Source organism: Trachemys scripta, chromosome 2, assembly GCF_013100865.1.
Source record: "Trachemys scripta elegans isolate TJP31775 chromosome 2, CAS_Tse_1.0, whole genome shotgun sequence".
Classification (NCBI taxonomy): Eukaryota; Metazoa; Chordata; order Testudines; family Emydidae; genus Trachemys; species Trachemys scripta.
In genome coordinates, this window is record NC_048299.1 from 182011517 (window position 1) to 182026802 (window position 15286).

The following is a 15286-nucleotide window of genomic DNA, read 5'->3' on the forward strand; positions in this document are numbered from 1 at the left end:
AACTTAATGGGTAAGGGGGAATGCATATGGATGTTCACTGGAGTCAATCTGCTTCCTTATGCCCCAGGGGTGAAAGTAACTTACAGGACTTACCGGTACGCCAGAGTCCTGAGTGGGGCATGGCCTCAACTGGAAGAGGCGGGGCCTTTCAAGATTTAAAGGCCCAGTCAATAACCTAACCCTAACCTTTAAATCACCCCAGAGCTACCAGCTGCAGAGGCGGCTGGGAGCCCAGGGGCTCAAGGGCGAATTAAAGGGCCCAGGGCTCCGGCTGCCGTGGCGCTCTGAGCCCTTTAAATCACCACAGGAGCCCCGCCACCGCTACCCCGGGGCGGCAGGGCTCGGGCTAGGGCTGCGTTAGTGGCGGCTGGGCTCCGGCAGTGATTTAAAGGGCCCGGGGCTCTGGCTGCTGCGGGGAGCCCCGGGCCCTTTAAATTCCCGCCCGAGCCTGCCTCCCAGAGCTCTGGCAGTGATTCAAAGGGCCTGAGGCTCCCCGCAGTGGCTGGAGCCCTGGGCCCTTTAAACCCACTGGAGAAGCCGTTCCAGTCCAGCACGGCGTACCATACCAGCTTACTTTCACCTCTGTTATGCCCTCCCCCAAAATGGTCACTGGATAGCAACAGGAGGCGGAATTCTACTCCACTCTCTTTTGTGCTTGCCCTAGCACAATTTCCATGTGTGTTCTGGGCAAGTGGAGAAAGGAGAAGGAGGTACCAGTGGCATGCCTGCCGCCAACCAGGACCCCAACAGGTGGCCATTCCCTTGACAGTCCAATCAATAACCTTTACCCCTCACATCAGAAAATGGGATGGGGCATCATAGTATTCATAGTGATAGCCACAATATCCCCTATTGGAGTGCACATGCACAATTTAGTTTCAAATGGGATACACAATAGACTATACTCATTGCTGAATGTAGCTGGAATTATCTTGCAGGGACTCTATCAAATACCTTGTTCTTAACTACATTAGGTTCCCCCACTTTTTTTCTTTTTTCTTTCTTTTAAAAAAAAAAAAAAAAAAAACCTTTATGTCTGTGTAATCCCTGATAAGAAATTTAATAGAATGTTCCTTTTTCTACTGCTTCCATCCTTATCCTTTTGACAAAGCTTTTTTCTTTATTGCTTATGCAAGTTATCATGGCTTTACAATGTTTATGTCTTTGTGATGAATATCTTCAAATATGTAATTAATCTCATCAGCATTGTTCTAGATACAGTGCTATCTTTAATTTGTGGTCAGTTTGCTGCATGGCTTCTGTCTATGCTTCACCAGAGAAAAAAATATTGAATTTTCATCAATTAATAGTACTAGATAGAGGAAGAGTTCGCTTCCTAGACAGACAGTGGGCTATGAGAGACTTTTGGAATCAGGAAGGAATTCCATACCACATTACAGTATATTAATTTTAGGGAAGGCCAAACTGTTGCCCAAAACTAGGACCCTGAGGATGCCCTTTAAGGGAAGAGAGGGGGAACCTACAAATGGGAAAACTTCCACATCTCAATTTTTTAGACCTAAAAAACATGGCAATGCTCCATCAACACTGAGAAAACCTGTCAATATAAAGGAAAATAAGTTATAAAATGAGATACCTGTGAATACGAATTGACAATGTGATTCTGAATTTCATCCATTGTGTCTGTCCCATAAGACACAGTACCCAGATGGAGGCGCTTAAATATCATCTCATTCTGGGTAAGTGTTCCTGTAATAAAAATATCAGAGTGATCAGGAAAAAGAGAGTACTATGCAAGAGATTAGTTTGTAATATTTTGTTCCTTTGGGGGTGGAGTACAGCAGATTATGAAGGAGTATCTCAAGAGCCCTGAGGACTTTTCCATTTTGTTATTTTACAGATATCAGTAAGCCATTGGCAGCTACTGTACTTGATGACAAGGGGAACTGGAAATGATCCCTTTGAAGCACATCAAGGCTATTCCTTAATGGCCAAAAGGGTTATCTTTGAGTGAAGCAAGCTGAGGGTCAGAGTAAGCTACCACTCTTTATTCCCAACTATTTGCAGTGACAGCAGGAGACTAAACTGGGACTAGAAATAAAGCTCAGGTATCGCACAAAACAGCAGAGACCACCATCAAAAAGCGACAAAACAAGCTAATTTAGTCCTTTTTTGGGTAAATTAGTCACAAGGAATTACAATCAGTTCAGTTAATTTAAGAAAATTAGTGCAGAAAAAGCAGGGTTACTCATTCTGGAGGAGTCACCATTTCCAACTTCAATTTGGAAGCAACACAACTGGACTGATGGAAATTATCTAGACCTGCCTCAAGCAGTGACATTTTCATCTCAAATGAAAGTGAAAGGTAGTCTTCAATATAATTCTTTTTTTTTTTTTTTTTTTAAGCAAAAAGCAAAGGGGAAAGAAATTTCCTTTGGATTAGTTAAGGATGTGCACTCAAATGAACTACTGCTGGGAAATAAATGGGAAATGAGTATTCTGTTTGTTTCTTTCTTACTTTCTCCATCCACATAACAGGGTAGATTTACTAAAGTGGCTGTATGTTAATGTTGCTGATGCTTTTGCTTTGGGTCTACAATGATGTAGGGTAGAGGGCAAAAAATAATAATTCAATGCCAATATATTAAAAAAGGGGGGGAGCTATTGGAGAGAAGGCTAATTTAACAGTTAATTTTTAGAAGATTGCATGGTTGTATCTAGCGATCGGCCTTAATGTTAAAAGTACTATAGCACTGTGCCTAGAGAAGCATACAGAGGTGCCTCATAAGAACTTTTCTAAAATTAAGAAGGGGTACAACGTCATGGTGTGGGGAAGGACTAATCATTTTCCAATGATCCAGAGAAACGGCCAGGAGAAATCCAACTATGATGAGGAAGCAGTGAGACAAAACAGTCCACGAACTGGGAAAGATAGTGGTTTTTGGTGAAAGCCACCTAGTTGTGGAACTCCTGACCACAAAAAGTCAGGATTAATTCACGTCTTATGTCTTTGTAGAGCACAATGTCAAAGGCATTTTTAAACAGGGTTTTATCTATAGAAACAACAGAATGCTAACTGGTGAGTTTTCTTTCTTCTATAGATATTGTACTGCCTTCCAAAGAAGACTCATATATTTAAACTTCACCAAGAGAGAAGCTGAGAAGATGGCCCTACCAGGAAAACTAGAAACCTTGGAAAACTTGTATTTGGCATCTAGATAACATTGTGACTTGTGCTTTGAAAATACAAGTATAGGTATGGGTGAAAAAAAAAATCAGTACACCTCTACCCCGATATAACGCTGTCCTCTGGAGCCAAAAAATCTTACCGCGTTACAGGTGAAACCGCATTACATCGAACTTGCTTTAATCCGCCAGAGCGCGTAGCCCCGCCCCCCTGGAGCACTGCTTTACCAAGTTATATCCGAATTCATGTTATATTGGGTCACGTTATATTGGGGTAGAGGTGTATCTTTCTGGTTGTAAAAAGTGACAGAGTCCTGTGGCACCTTATCGACTAACAGACGTATTGGAGCATAAGCTTTCGTGGGTGAATACTCACTTCATCAGATGCATGTGGTGGAAATTTCAAGAGGCAGGCAAGAATCAGTCTAGTTGTAAATACCTTCATGGTAACAACATATTGCCACAACTTAAACATACTTAAAATGGATTATGCTTAGAGATCCAGTTTTTAGTATTATATTTTCTGTGACACTCTGAGCCACAAAAAAAAAAAAAAAAAAAAAAAGATTGTTCAGTTAAAAAGTCTATGTGTAAATAATACAAGATAAAAGATCTTTTTTAGGTATCTGCATCTTAAAAGTTCAATTGCAACACTTTGCATTTGGTCAAAGGGTAAAAAAAAAAAAAAAGGGATGTTGTGTGTCAAACATGCCTCTTACCACATACTTCTAACAGTATTCCATGATATATATGAAGAAAGACTTTCTGGCAAACAGAGAGAATCAAAGTTGTCTAGAATAGGTCACTGGAAATTAACATTGTTTCCGAATTTGACGAATTTAGCCTATAACCGGAGTAAGCCTGGAATTTCAGAATCAACATAAATTGTATGTTTTCAGAGACCACTTTACATCTGTAAGGAACTATAGGGTGTCAGTCATGGAGTGACACTTTATGTTCACCACTGACATCCTTGATGTTTAGAAAGCTCTAATTGAAGCGTGGGTGGTTCAGGGTTCCATGATGAAGCATAACAAGGGGAGAGAGAGATCACCACCGGCTAGGTTCTTCTGTTAAGCTCATAGAAAGATCATATATCATTTGTTATCTAAGCCTTACTGAAAGTGAATAAAATAAACTACATTTTGAAAATATAGTCAGCCAAACTGGAATTAATCCAGTGTGCAGATATTCCCATTACATTCTCTTTTGCTCCTTGTGAGCATTTAAAGAGAGGCCCTAAGTTTCCTCTCTTGTGAGGCTTGAAATGTAAACATATTTTTGTGTTAAAAGGTTAAGAATAATACATCTGAGGTTTATTTAAAAATGATTTTTGTTTATGATGGCAGATGACTAAAAATCCACAAATAATTTAAAGATACAGTAAGGAATGCTTCACACTAAGATTTATTCCTATTTGTAAATGCTTATTTTTGATATCCTGTCTTTGTTCCAGTATGACAGTGCAACACAGCAAGTCATAGGAAGAGAGCAAGTTAAAAGCATCAGACACACTATAATTAGTGTTTAGAAACTAGAACTTGTTTAGACAGTTAACATCCAGTTTATGCCTCTGATATAGGGTACTTCCATTAGTGCTCTTCAGAGATATAGTCATGCTGTCACAGTCATAAATCTTCCTTCCCACTTATACACTGCAAGTCTACCACTCCCCCTGCCCGGTAATATACGAAAAATGAAATTTTATCTCAATTTTTGTATACTTGTAGAGTAACAGTTAGATCATCACTCACTAAAATATTAAGAACATACACATTACACGCTGGGTATCGATTCCAAATATATTGTATTTTCTCTCAAAATTAACCAGAAAGGCACTCATGCTTCCTTTTGCTTAAATATTATCCAGAACCATTGCATATATACAGTAAAGTTAAAAAAGAAAAGAATTTTGTGAAAGAATTTTATTTTATGAAACATGTAGATTTTTCACAGAATGTAGATACAATTAGCCAAAATTCATATGAGAAATAGAACATTTCCAGGTGTAGTTGGAAAGCAGCACACAAAGAATGAAAACCTGAGGTAACCATTAAAAAAATAATTTGCAACTCAATTATCTGGTTGTCATATACAAATTGGTTTGCAAGGAAACTCTCAGTGACTTTAAGGCAAGTAAAGAGAAATTTTTTTTTTTTTTGCTCTTATGCTTTCTGGGCAACTTTTTATGAAATAAAAATACTTATTTTATGTTTTCCCTTCAAAACATTCATATTTACCAAGTGACTATCTTTTTTTGGTAACTTTATTGAATTTCAGAATTTATACAATCATGTTATGCTTCAAGATATGAAAACTCTATTCTCTTATTTGCGTATGGTGACTAAACATAAGGGACTAAGATATTAGTTTCTGAAGAATTTAAATTTTTATTTTAAAAAGCTAACTTTCTTGTCTTAATGGCTATAAAACTTCCAACTGTGAACTGATGCAGTGTTACCTTCCTGAATTTGTAGACAGACAATGCCAGTATCTTTCCAGTGCCCATATTGTTACGAGCAACAGAGTATGCAGGCACTGGAATTATAGTGGCAAGAGAGTTCCTCCATGTTCCTTGGGAGGGAAGGATAGATAAATAGAAACCTCTTGCCTTCCCCTTCCTCTCAGCAAGTAGACGGCTGGTGGAGTAGAGCTCTGTACATCCTCTTACCTTGTAGCAATCAGCAGATGTGGTAGGGGGAGGGAAGAATGAAAGAGGAGAACTGAGTCCTAACACATAGAAGTGGGCTTTGAAGTTCCAACAGTCCTGAATCAATACTTGCACTTCTCACACTACTCAGTGGACTGCCATCTTTCCTTTTCTTTGATCATAATAGGAAAAACAATTTTGGGCAGATTACTTTTAGATATCTTAGATAAATTTTTAGTCTCTGTTCAAAAGTCTAATCCAGATGGAAGAGAATAAAAAGATGAAAAAATGATAATTACATCTTGCTACAGCTGCATAGATCTAATTTTACTGTGTCTGTTCCCAAGATCTAATATTTATGGCTCCACACTCAACTGTGGATTGTTGCAAATTCTATCCATTGTGCAGAAAAAACAGAAGAGAGTTTTTCAACTTTTCAAAAGAGAAAAAAAATTGTTTTTTGTCTTCCAAAAGAACTTCAGACACCTTCCTGTAGAGCACAGTCCATCACCTGAAGCTGAATGCAAGCCAAAAGTCCATCCCTTGTCAACATTAAAAATTTGTTTCTAAGTTCTCCTGGTTGAATGATCACAACCCTGAACTGGGCAAAAAAATATCTTGCTAGTCTCCTCAGAATATGATGCCAGTTAGTCATGTCATACTACTTCCTCAGCAATAGTTTTCCAATAGTTACATTTTAGGCTTTAGTCTTCTAGCAGTAGATTACCGGTAATAAGTCTTGCCAGACCTTTAGCTGTACACCTCTATGAACATTTTAAATATCTGTAGTTTGTGCTTCTAACAGTTAGTTCGGTATTGTCAGACTTCTTTCTGTTCTGTCCCTCACGATGGATAATGGAGAAAACAGTGAAGATAAATTTACTGGTAAGTTTAGTTTTAACAGCAGTCTTTTACAAATGTGGTTTTATCTGATTTTCAGAATTTCCTTGGGGTGACTTGATTAATCTCCACTTATTTCACAATTTTTAAAAACAGAACTTGGCTAAGAATTGCTAATTTGAAAAGCTTGCAAATGCAGGAGGAAATGCAAAGCTCTTTTCAAAGATATCCAAAGAGCATGGCAGCCATCATATGGAGCATCATCAAAGTATATTCTTAACTTTGTTTCTGAATACAGTTACCATATACGGAAAATATCTTGACAAAAAGTTAGTGTGTGATTCCTAAAGAAAAATTTAGTATGCTCTTTATTGAAGCAGAGTTTTTGACTACAATTGTATCATTAAACACAGAGCAAAGCAGGCAAAGAGGAAATTAATTTCTAAGGAAAAAGTCCTGCAGGCATCATTCCCTGGGTGGCAACAGATGTGATTCACAACAGAGCAGTGGAGAATTTTTTTTTTTTTTTGAGAAGCAGATGCAGAGCTTTCTGGTCAAATATTACTAGATTGTAAGTTGGCCTAATACCAACATTCTAAAAGGCCACAATAAAACAGCAAGTAAGTACTTGCAATATATAAACATTAATAACTTTGCCAGGAGTTACAAGAGCATATAACTTTTCATACAATATGTGTACTTTGCTTGAAAGATATACTCCTTTAAGAGATAAAGGGCCAGATCCTGAAGCTGCTGTAAATCTGCATAGCTCTACGGAAGGTCCAGCTGACTATCTGGCACAATATTTTCAATGGTGAATTTTTGTCAGCAGTAGATATACAAACATTCTAAGAAGAAAATGGGAAAAAAAATATTGGCCCCCTACTGGAGGGGAAGAGAAAAAGCCAATAGGAAGCATTCATATGCAGTACCTCCTCCCCTTTTCCCTGTACACCTTTCATAAAAACTATGTATGGCCTAAGGCCATTCAGAACTAACGGAAAAAGAAAAGAGCATATGATGTAGTCAGATAATAGCCATTGAAAGGGGTATGTCTATTCTTTCCTGTGGAGTGAAGTCCGTGTTAATAACATGGTTTAATTACTACTGCTCAGAACAATATTAACTAATCCCTCTGTTCTCTTTTACTCCCATCAGCGTGATCACACAAAAATGGAAGCAGCAGAATAGCTAATGGTAGTATGCACATTCTTTGGTGATATTTTTACTTCTGGGGTGGTGGTGGCAGGGGCACATAAAGAAAACACATGAAAGAAGAGCCCCTCTGTCGGTCTGACTGGGGATCCATTGAGCTGCGGCTGAGGACTACTGTAGAATCCCAACCACCAAAGATTCTCCAGCTTTCTCAGCTACTTCTCTCCTTGCCCTCTGTTCATGCTGCATCCTTGCTGGTCCCATGGATTGTATGGGGAGCATGTGTCCTGAGAAGGACATATTTAATCTGATGGGATTTTTTTTTGGTAATTACTTGGTTCTCTGTACATTTTGATACTGACCAAATGCATTGCGGGGAGGGGAATATTGCAAATAATTCTCTCAAAAGATTAATTTTCAAACAAAGGATTGCTGAAACTATACTTTACTAATATTAAAGTACATCATGCCACATTTACAGGAGACAAAATAAGAAGTCCATATTAATACATTGGCCTCTAGCAAAGGGCTTGCCCAGAAAATTATCAATCTCATGACTCTATGCATCTGTTCGACTGTTACGTGTAAAGTATCTCATTTGATCCAAAAATTCCCTAAAATGTTAATTACAGAACTCAAATGCAAGTCTATGCATTAATAAATAACTATGCTAGGAAGACTGTTTGTATTTGTTATAATTGAATACTTTGGCTGTCATCATGAATGGCAGAAAGCTTGCAGTTTTGCACTCCGAATGTCAGAAACGTTCAATAAATATAGCCAAATATCTTTGTTTTTTCCTTGTGATTAGGATCTTCTTGTACCCTGGAGAGGATAAAATATCATGCTCAGCTGCCCTTGGAAAACACTGGAAACAGCATTTTCCCCCCCATAATGGATGACGCCTTTCTGTCAAACTTATATGTGATTCAAGTCCAAACAACATGGCATTTTGGGTAATGGATGCTATAATTAAAATGTGAGTCCTAAAAAACCTGTTGTTTTAGTGGGTGTTCTTAGTAATGGCTTTGTTCTACATGAAGATAAAAACTCCCTAACAAAGGAATTAATGTATTGCTTTAATAGGCTGCACCCTGAGTTAAGTTTTAAAATTTATGAGTTCTCTGCAGCATTGTTCTTTAAACAATGGCATTGTCAAATGCAACCAGTGAGAAGATTAAAGTTCTCCCAGCAGATTAAGTACAAATTATCTGTCCTCCTGTTTCAGCATCATTTGTTCATTTATCACATAACGTCTAGTATTTCTGGTCAGTGTCAATATGCTCTGCATCCTTGCAGTTAACAGATGTCTTCTCTTGTCGAATGAATTACTTTATGTTTCACGCACTGGTGGCCGCAGATGTGTCACTATAGCAACATCATTAATTTCAGATCTTACCGGAAACATGCACTCCAATCAAACCTAATTATACCACATTGCTTTCTTGTCCCACAATAAGGAAACTATAATGCAATTATTGGGATACTTCATTTTCTATTCTACTGTGGCAAATGAGAGAGCCACTGTGATGGACGCTTCTTGTCAAAAAGCTTATTGATGAAGCACAAACCCAATTTACAATCATACAAAGGACTACCTTGCAATTATGTTAGTAAGGTAATGCTCCTTAGACTCAACAACTAATTCTTAATCATTCCAAGTAAAGCTTGGACCACAGTTTAAGATTTGTGCAAGCTGTTTTCTGTATTCTCTTTTCATTTTCAATATTGAGAAACCTGAGGTCTTTACTTGTATAGAAATAGGACCACCCCTTTAGATCTGATTTTATAAGATCAGTCACCAGGGTGGGCTATAAGAATTGCTGTGCTTTTTTTTTTTTTAAACCTTAAACATCCAACCCTCAAGAGGGAAGTTAAAAAATGAGAGTTATTTAACAAGTAAAAATTAATAATAATGTTTTGTTAAAATGAAAATACCAATTGTTCTAGACAGCTCTTTTGAACTATTTATAATCATTTAAAAGGTATCTCAAGACAGTTATATACAGATTCTATTCATTCTCTCAATTATATGTTTATGTTTGGGATAAATCTTAGACTGAGAGACCAAATATCAGAATTAGGTAAGCAAGTTATAGGAAAAGATGATAAATCTGGGTTAAGGTCCCGCACCAGTACCTGATAGTTGTGTCTATGTATCTTTGACACAGATCAATTTAAAGTTAGTCAAACAATTTGTCTTTTTTAGTTCCTAACAGCATTGCTATTTTATAACCATTTAAATCATTAAATTACAACTTTAATCCTTCTTTCAAAACTTTGAAGACAGTGTTTGGATAAGCCCTTGATTTGACAGCTAGCTATCTTCCAAACGATGTCTTAATGTATTCCACTAATCATTTTAGATATGTGTCTCTTTAGCCACAAGTACACTCCAGTATTAAATGTGTACAGTGAAAGATTGGCACACAAGTGGCCTCTATTTTTTAAAATAATTCAAGCTAGTATGATTGCAATTTGTATGATGTGGTGTGGTCTAAGCAAAAATCAATCAGATGCAAAATGTAGTTTTTGTGTGTTTTTTTTTTAAGTGACTCATTCAAATATGTGCTTTTAAAACTCTCTTTACTGTAAAATAGTTATTAAAATAGTATTTTACAGCTGTAAACCTAAAATTCCATGTGACAGAAAGAATCTATATAAACATTTCAAGGATAATCACCTTTATGATTCATTATTATGTTGTATTGTGCTGATCTGCTAAGTGTTTTTGATTGGTTACTTTGTTACTGGATCTTCAACTGAAGTTATCAAATGATAGCTTTTTTTGAAGAAAAAAATGTAGCTTTCAAGCAGAGCTGGTCTGGAGCCAGATCTGAAGAAGAGCTCTGTGCAGCCTGAAATTTTGTCTCTTCCAGCAACAGAAGTTGGGCCAATAACGGTTTTGTGTCTCTCAGATCCTGGTACCAACATGGCTACAACTCTGCAAGCCTTTTTGTCTATTACAGTTTGGAAAGCTATTTTCATATTTTAAAATGTATTCTAATTCATCTGCTCAGAATAAATGTGTATATTTTAGTAGATTGATTCAATCCCAGAGAACTATGAAATGAGTAAATGAAACCAACAAAATAATGCTTTTTACAATATCCAACCACTACCACATTAACTAACACACAGCTAAGATCTATATTACAGTAAGTTCCTCAAATTTTTGCTAAGACTGTAGGGATACACTATGTGAACATGTTTAACTTTTAATAGGTAACAGAATATGGTTTGGTGGGGCTCGTCATTTAGGATTTTGTGGCTTATGAAGGGGCTAGAGGGCAACAGAATAGATACTAAGAACACAACACTGGCCCAAATTTACACTTTACATACATACTTATCCTTCCAAGCTATTCTTCTAAGGGCTAGTATGGGTAGTTGTGTTAATTTTCCCAACACGCCAAATCAAATATAGTAAGGGAGTGCAGCTTAGAACATGAAAATGGAGCTGCACAGCCCAATAGTGGCTCAAGAAGAAATTGATAAATTGGTGTTAGGAAAATGGAGCATCAGAAGTAACAACAGATGACCATGACTTTTGCTCTCCCTAAGAAACTGCTATTTTGGGGAGGATGACCTTTATGACTAGCTGTTTTGGCAAAGACTTGCTTTCTTACAAACCAGTCCTAACTTCGAGTCTTTTTAAAATATTTTCAAGGCAATGAGGTTGTAAGGGCGCACACAGATAAAAATGGCAGTATAAAGGCTAAAATGGCATATAGCATCTTTTGGCGTAACTCAGGTGGATAATTTATGCCATAATTCTACAAATACTAGCAAATATAATTTACTATACTGAGAGGTCTCACTGAAATCAAGGGAACTATTCATGGAAATAAATTCTGTGTGGGGTAATAAGGACTTGAAGAATCAAGTCCATGGGCCCTGATCCATCAAAACATGTAAACACGTGCTTAATGTTTAACTTAAAAAAAAAAACAACCACCAGTGGCTGTTTATCCTGTTACAAGGAAATAAATGAAATTAACATACGGAAAAAAGATTCTTAAATATAAAAAAAAAGAGATGATTCTGGGAAAACTGTAGCCACATGTACCTGTTTTATCTGTTAGTAAATATACTAAACGCCCCAACTCCTCTGGTATGGTGCTGGTTCGTACAACGGTTCCAGGAATATTGTCATCCTTCATAATCATCCACCCATAGGCTGCTTTGCCCATGTCCAAATTCACACGTAAACTGCAAAGAAGAGTATATCGTACTCAGTGTAAACGCAAGACAATATCTTAAAAAGATGACAATTATAACCATAAAAAGTTATAATTGAACTAAAAGCTGCTTTTATCATAACATATCAGCAAAATCTTGAAAAATTACTTTTATTTGAACTACATAGTGAGATTATAAACTCTTTGTAGTAGGAACAGTCTTTTTGTTCTTGTTCCCTACGCCATGTCTGGAGTGGTAGGCACTACCACAATACAAGTATATATTAATAGGTCTACTTGGCCTTTCAAAGAACTATAAAAAAATTGCAAGTGGTTAGAGATATAATTTAGTTACTATATTGAAAATATTGATTAAAATGTAATGATGCATAATTCAGCACAATTATATAAATTTTATAAACAATTTCAAAGATTCCATCATTTGTTGATTATAAAAGCTATTTTCATTTTGTGATATGGAGACACATATAAGTTAGCATGACTTCCCCTTCACAATGCAACCAATTTGCAAAAGGCACTGTAAATGTCCCATCAACACTAGCTAGCTTTCGTTTCAGAATACAAGATTATGACTAGCGTCCCAATCTTAAAACCAATGAATTACACATCCTTTCCCAGACAAGTCAGTCAACCAGAGTTGATTTCAGTCCTATTTCTCTTGCTGAAGATCAAATTATGACTTCATTTAAGACTGTCTAATACAGTGCTGTCTGTTTAAAAGTGCTGCTGGGGACAGAATACCAGCAATTCCCTTAAGATTCCCAACATGCCATCTTACAGCAATACCAAGATGGCAGAAGTACTAAAAACCTTTCAAATGCTTCCCATCTGTACCTTTGCCATCACAGTGTAATGGATACGAATGTTGTTCATGCACAAGCGACTGTGACTCACCTAAGGGGATAATAATTCACAGATACCTACAGGCCATGTAGACAACAGACATGCTTAATCAGAGTTGTATGATATTCAGCATTTTCAATACACGTATTTTCATAGTGAAATAAATGTTCATCCTTTCGTAATTTGCTCAGCAAAAGACTACTTAAGGCTCAGGTCAAAAGGAAAAACAGGCTTTTCTGGACACTGGGTTTTTTTCCTCTCAAAGATAATTTCTCTGCTATCTCCTTAGTTCCTTCCTTGCCAATTGTGTAGAATCTTGATCACCTGGAGGTGAATCACTTGGAGATTTATCCAGAATAGCTGGAACAATAACTTCCAGCTTCTTTAAGCCACAATAAAATTAGTTTAAACAAGTAGGACAGGCAACTGAATAGGGGACTAATAGATTTCTCTTTTTTAAGAAACAATTATTGGTTCATTAGAAGTACTATTTGTTTATTTTTATTTTGTATAGTGTATCCCAATCCCAGATCTTTCTTCTGATGCTTAGCAGGAACTGCATCGTCTCTATGTGTGGCCATCACCTAGCACATGACCTCTCGAGGTCCCTTCCAGTCCTATAATCTATGAATCTATTTGCCTAGGGAGGTTGTGGAATCTCCGTCTCTGGAGATATTTAAGAGTAGGTTAGATAAATGTCTATTAGGGATGGTCTAGGCAGTATTTGGTCCTGCCATGCGGGCAGGGGACTGGACTCGATGACCTCTCGAGGTCCCTTCCAGTCCTATAATCTATACATTGTTGACACTACCAAAATACTAATCGTGATAAAAGCTTTGTACAATTGTTTTTAATAATAATTGTTCGACTTGAGCTTCACAGCAAGAGAGGGTACAAGTACCCCTGAATGAAAAGTCTCATTAGATAAAGATTTTTGAGAGAGAGAGAGAGAGAGATGATGTGCTCGGTGCTGTACAGGTGCCACATGTTCGGTTCTTATATAATACTACTTTTAATATTTCCTTTAAAACACTTTTATGCAGGAAGAGAATCTTGATTATATGACAAAAATTATCTTAAATTCAACAGTTCAAAAATAGTTGAAAGGTGTCAGGTGACAAAAGCCCACAGGTAAGCATAAAAAAAGTGACCTTAATAGAAGGCTAGATGCTGGGGGGACATGGAAAATTACAATAGGGTCACTGCTTCAAGCAACAAGAGGGAAATCAACTGGGGAATATGCTCAACGACTTAGATGTCTCTACACAAATGCTAGGAGTATTGGGAATAAACAGGAAGAACTAGTACATAAGCTAAATTACGACTGGTGTCACAGAGATTAGGTAGGATCAGTCTCATGATTGGAATATTTATATAGGGGGTACTGCTTGTTCAGGAAGGAAAGGCAGGTTAAAAAAGCAGGTTTTGCATTGTTGTGAGGTCCAGAAGTAGGTGAGAAGCAGAGCAGTTGAAAGTCTCTGGGTTAAGATGAAAGGAGTAAAAAAGTAGGGGTGTTATCATGGTAGTGGTCTACTACAGACCACCAAATCAGGAGGAGGAGGTGGATGAGGCATTTTTATAACAAATAAAAGAAAAATTCATAACATAAAACCTGGTTGCAATGGGAGACTAACTACCCAGGACATCTGTTGGAAAAGTAATATGGCAAAATACAAAATTTCCAGTAAGTTCTTAGAACGTTTTGGAGTTTTGTTTCAAAAAGTGGAGGAAGTAACAAGGGGGACAGGTTTCTTTGCTATGCACAGCCAGGGTGTTAAATCTGTGGCTCTAGAGGGAGACTGTGATAAGAGGAAAGTATATATTTGATTATGAAATGGAAGTAACTTCCCTGAATCACACGCATGTTTAAACTGAAAACTTTTAATCAGCCCCTCACTGCCTCCTCCCCAACTGCCTTCCACCACTTCCCAAACGTTTCCAGGAGAATTTGATGGGAGAAGCCAATGGAAGCACTCTAAGCAGCTGCTGTCCCCCTCCCCTGCTGCAGTTCTTCCTTTGGCTGCTTGTTGCTTCATTGCCCGCTTCCCTTATGGGAGCCAAAGGGACACAGAAAAGAGCTTGACCTTACCCTACAAAAGTGCCTAGTACAGGATAGCTCCCCTATTCCCGTCAACCACCTATGGGAAGACCACGATGTGGAAAAATAGGAGAAGCTGAAATCCACCCACCAGTTACAGCTCCCTGATTCTCTGCTACAGCCCTCATATAGAGAAGAATGGCCTGGGGCCTCTTTAACTAGCAACAGCTAGTAACAGTCCCCTAGGTGTTGCACTCTAGCTAAGAATAAGCTAGAGCACAGTGTGCTCTATCCATTCTCCTTTCCCACTCCAACACACCCCTTTGCACCAGGAACTGTGAGGAGAGAGGCGTAAGAACAGGCTATGTTGGCTGAAATGCCAGGGGAATTCCCAGCAGGATACTTCAGGTG

General features: G+C 37.7%; 1 protein-coding gene across 3 annotated transcripts in view; it reads right to left on the bottom strand.

The window, feature by feature from the left end:
• ATP9B (ATPase phospholipid transporting 9B (putative)) overlaps positions 1–15286 on the bottom strand; it is a 292155-nt gene that overhangs the window by 64998 nt on the left and 211871 nt on the right. For all 3 annotated transcript variants that reach the window (XM_034762489.1, XM_034762492.1, XM_034762491.1), the window contains 2 exons: positions 11862–12004; positions 1598–1710 (listed from right to left, as the gene is read on the bottom strand). In XM_034762489.1, the coding sequence (XP_034618380.1) occupies positions 1598–1710; positions 11862–12004 (256 nt within the window). The remainder of the gene's footprint in view (positions 1–1597; positions 1711–11861; positions 12005–15286) is intronic.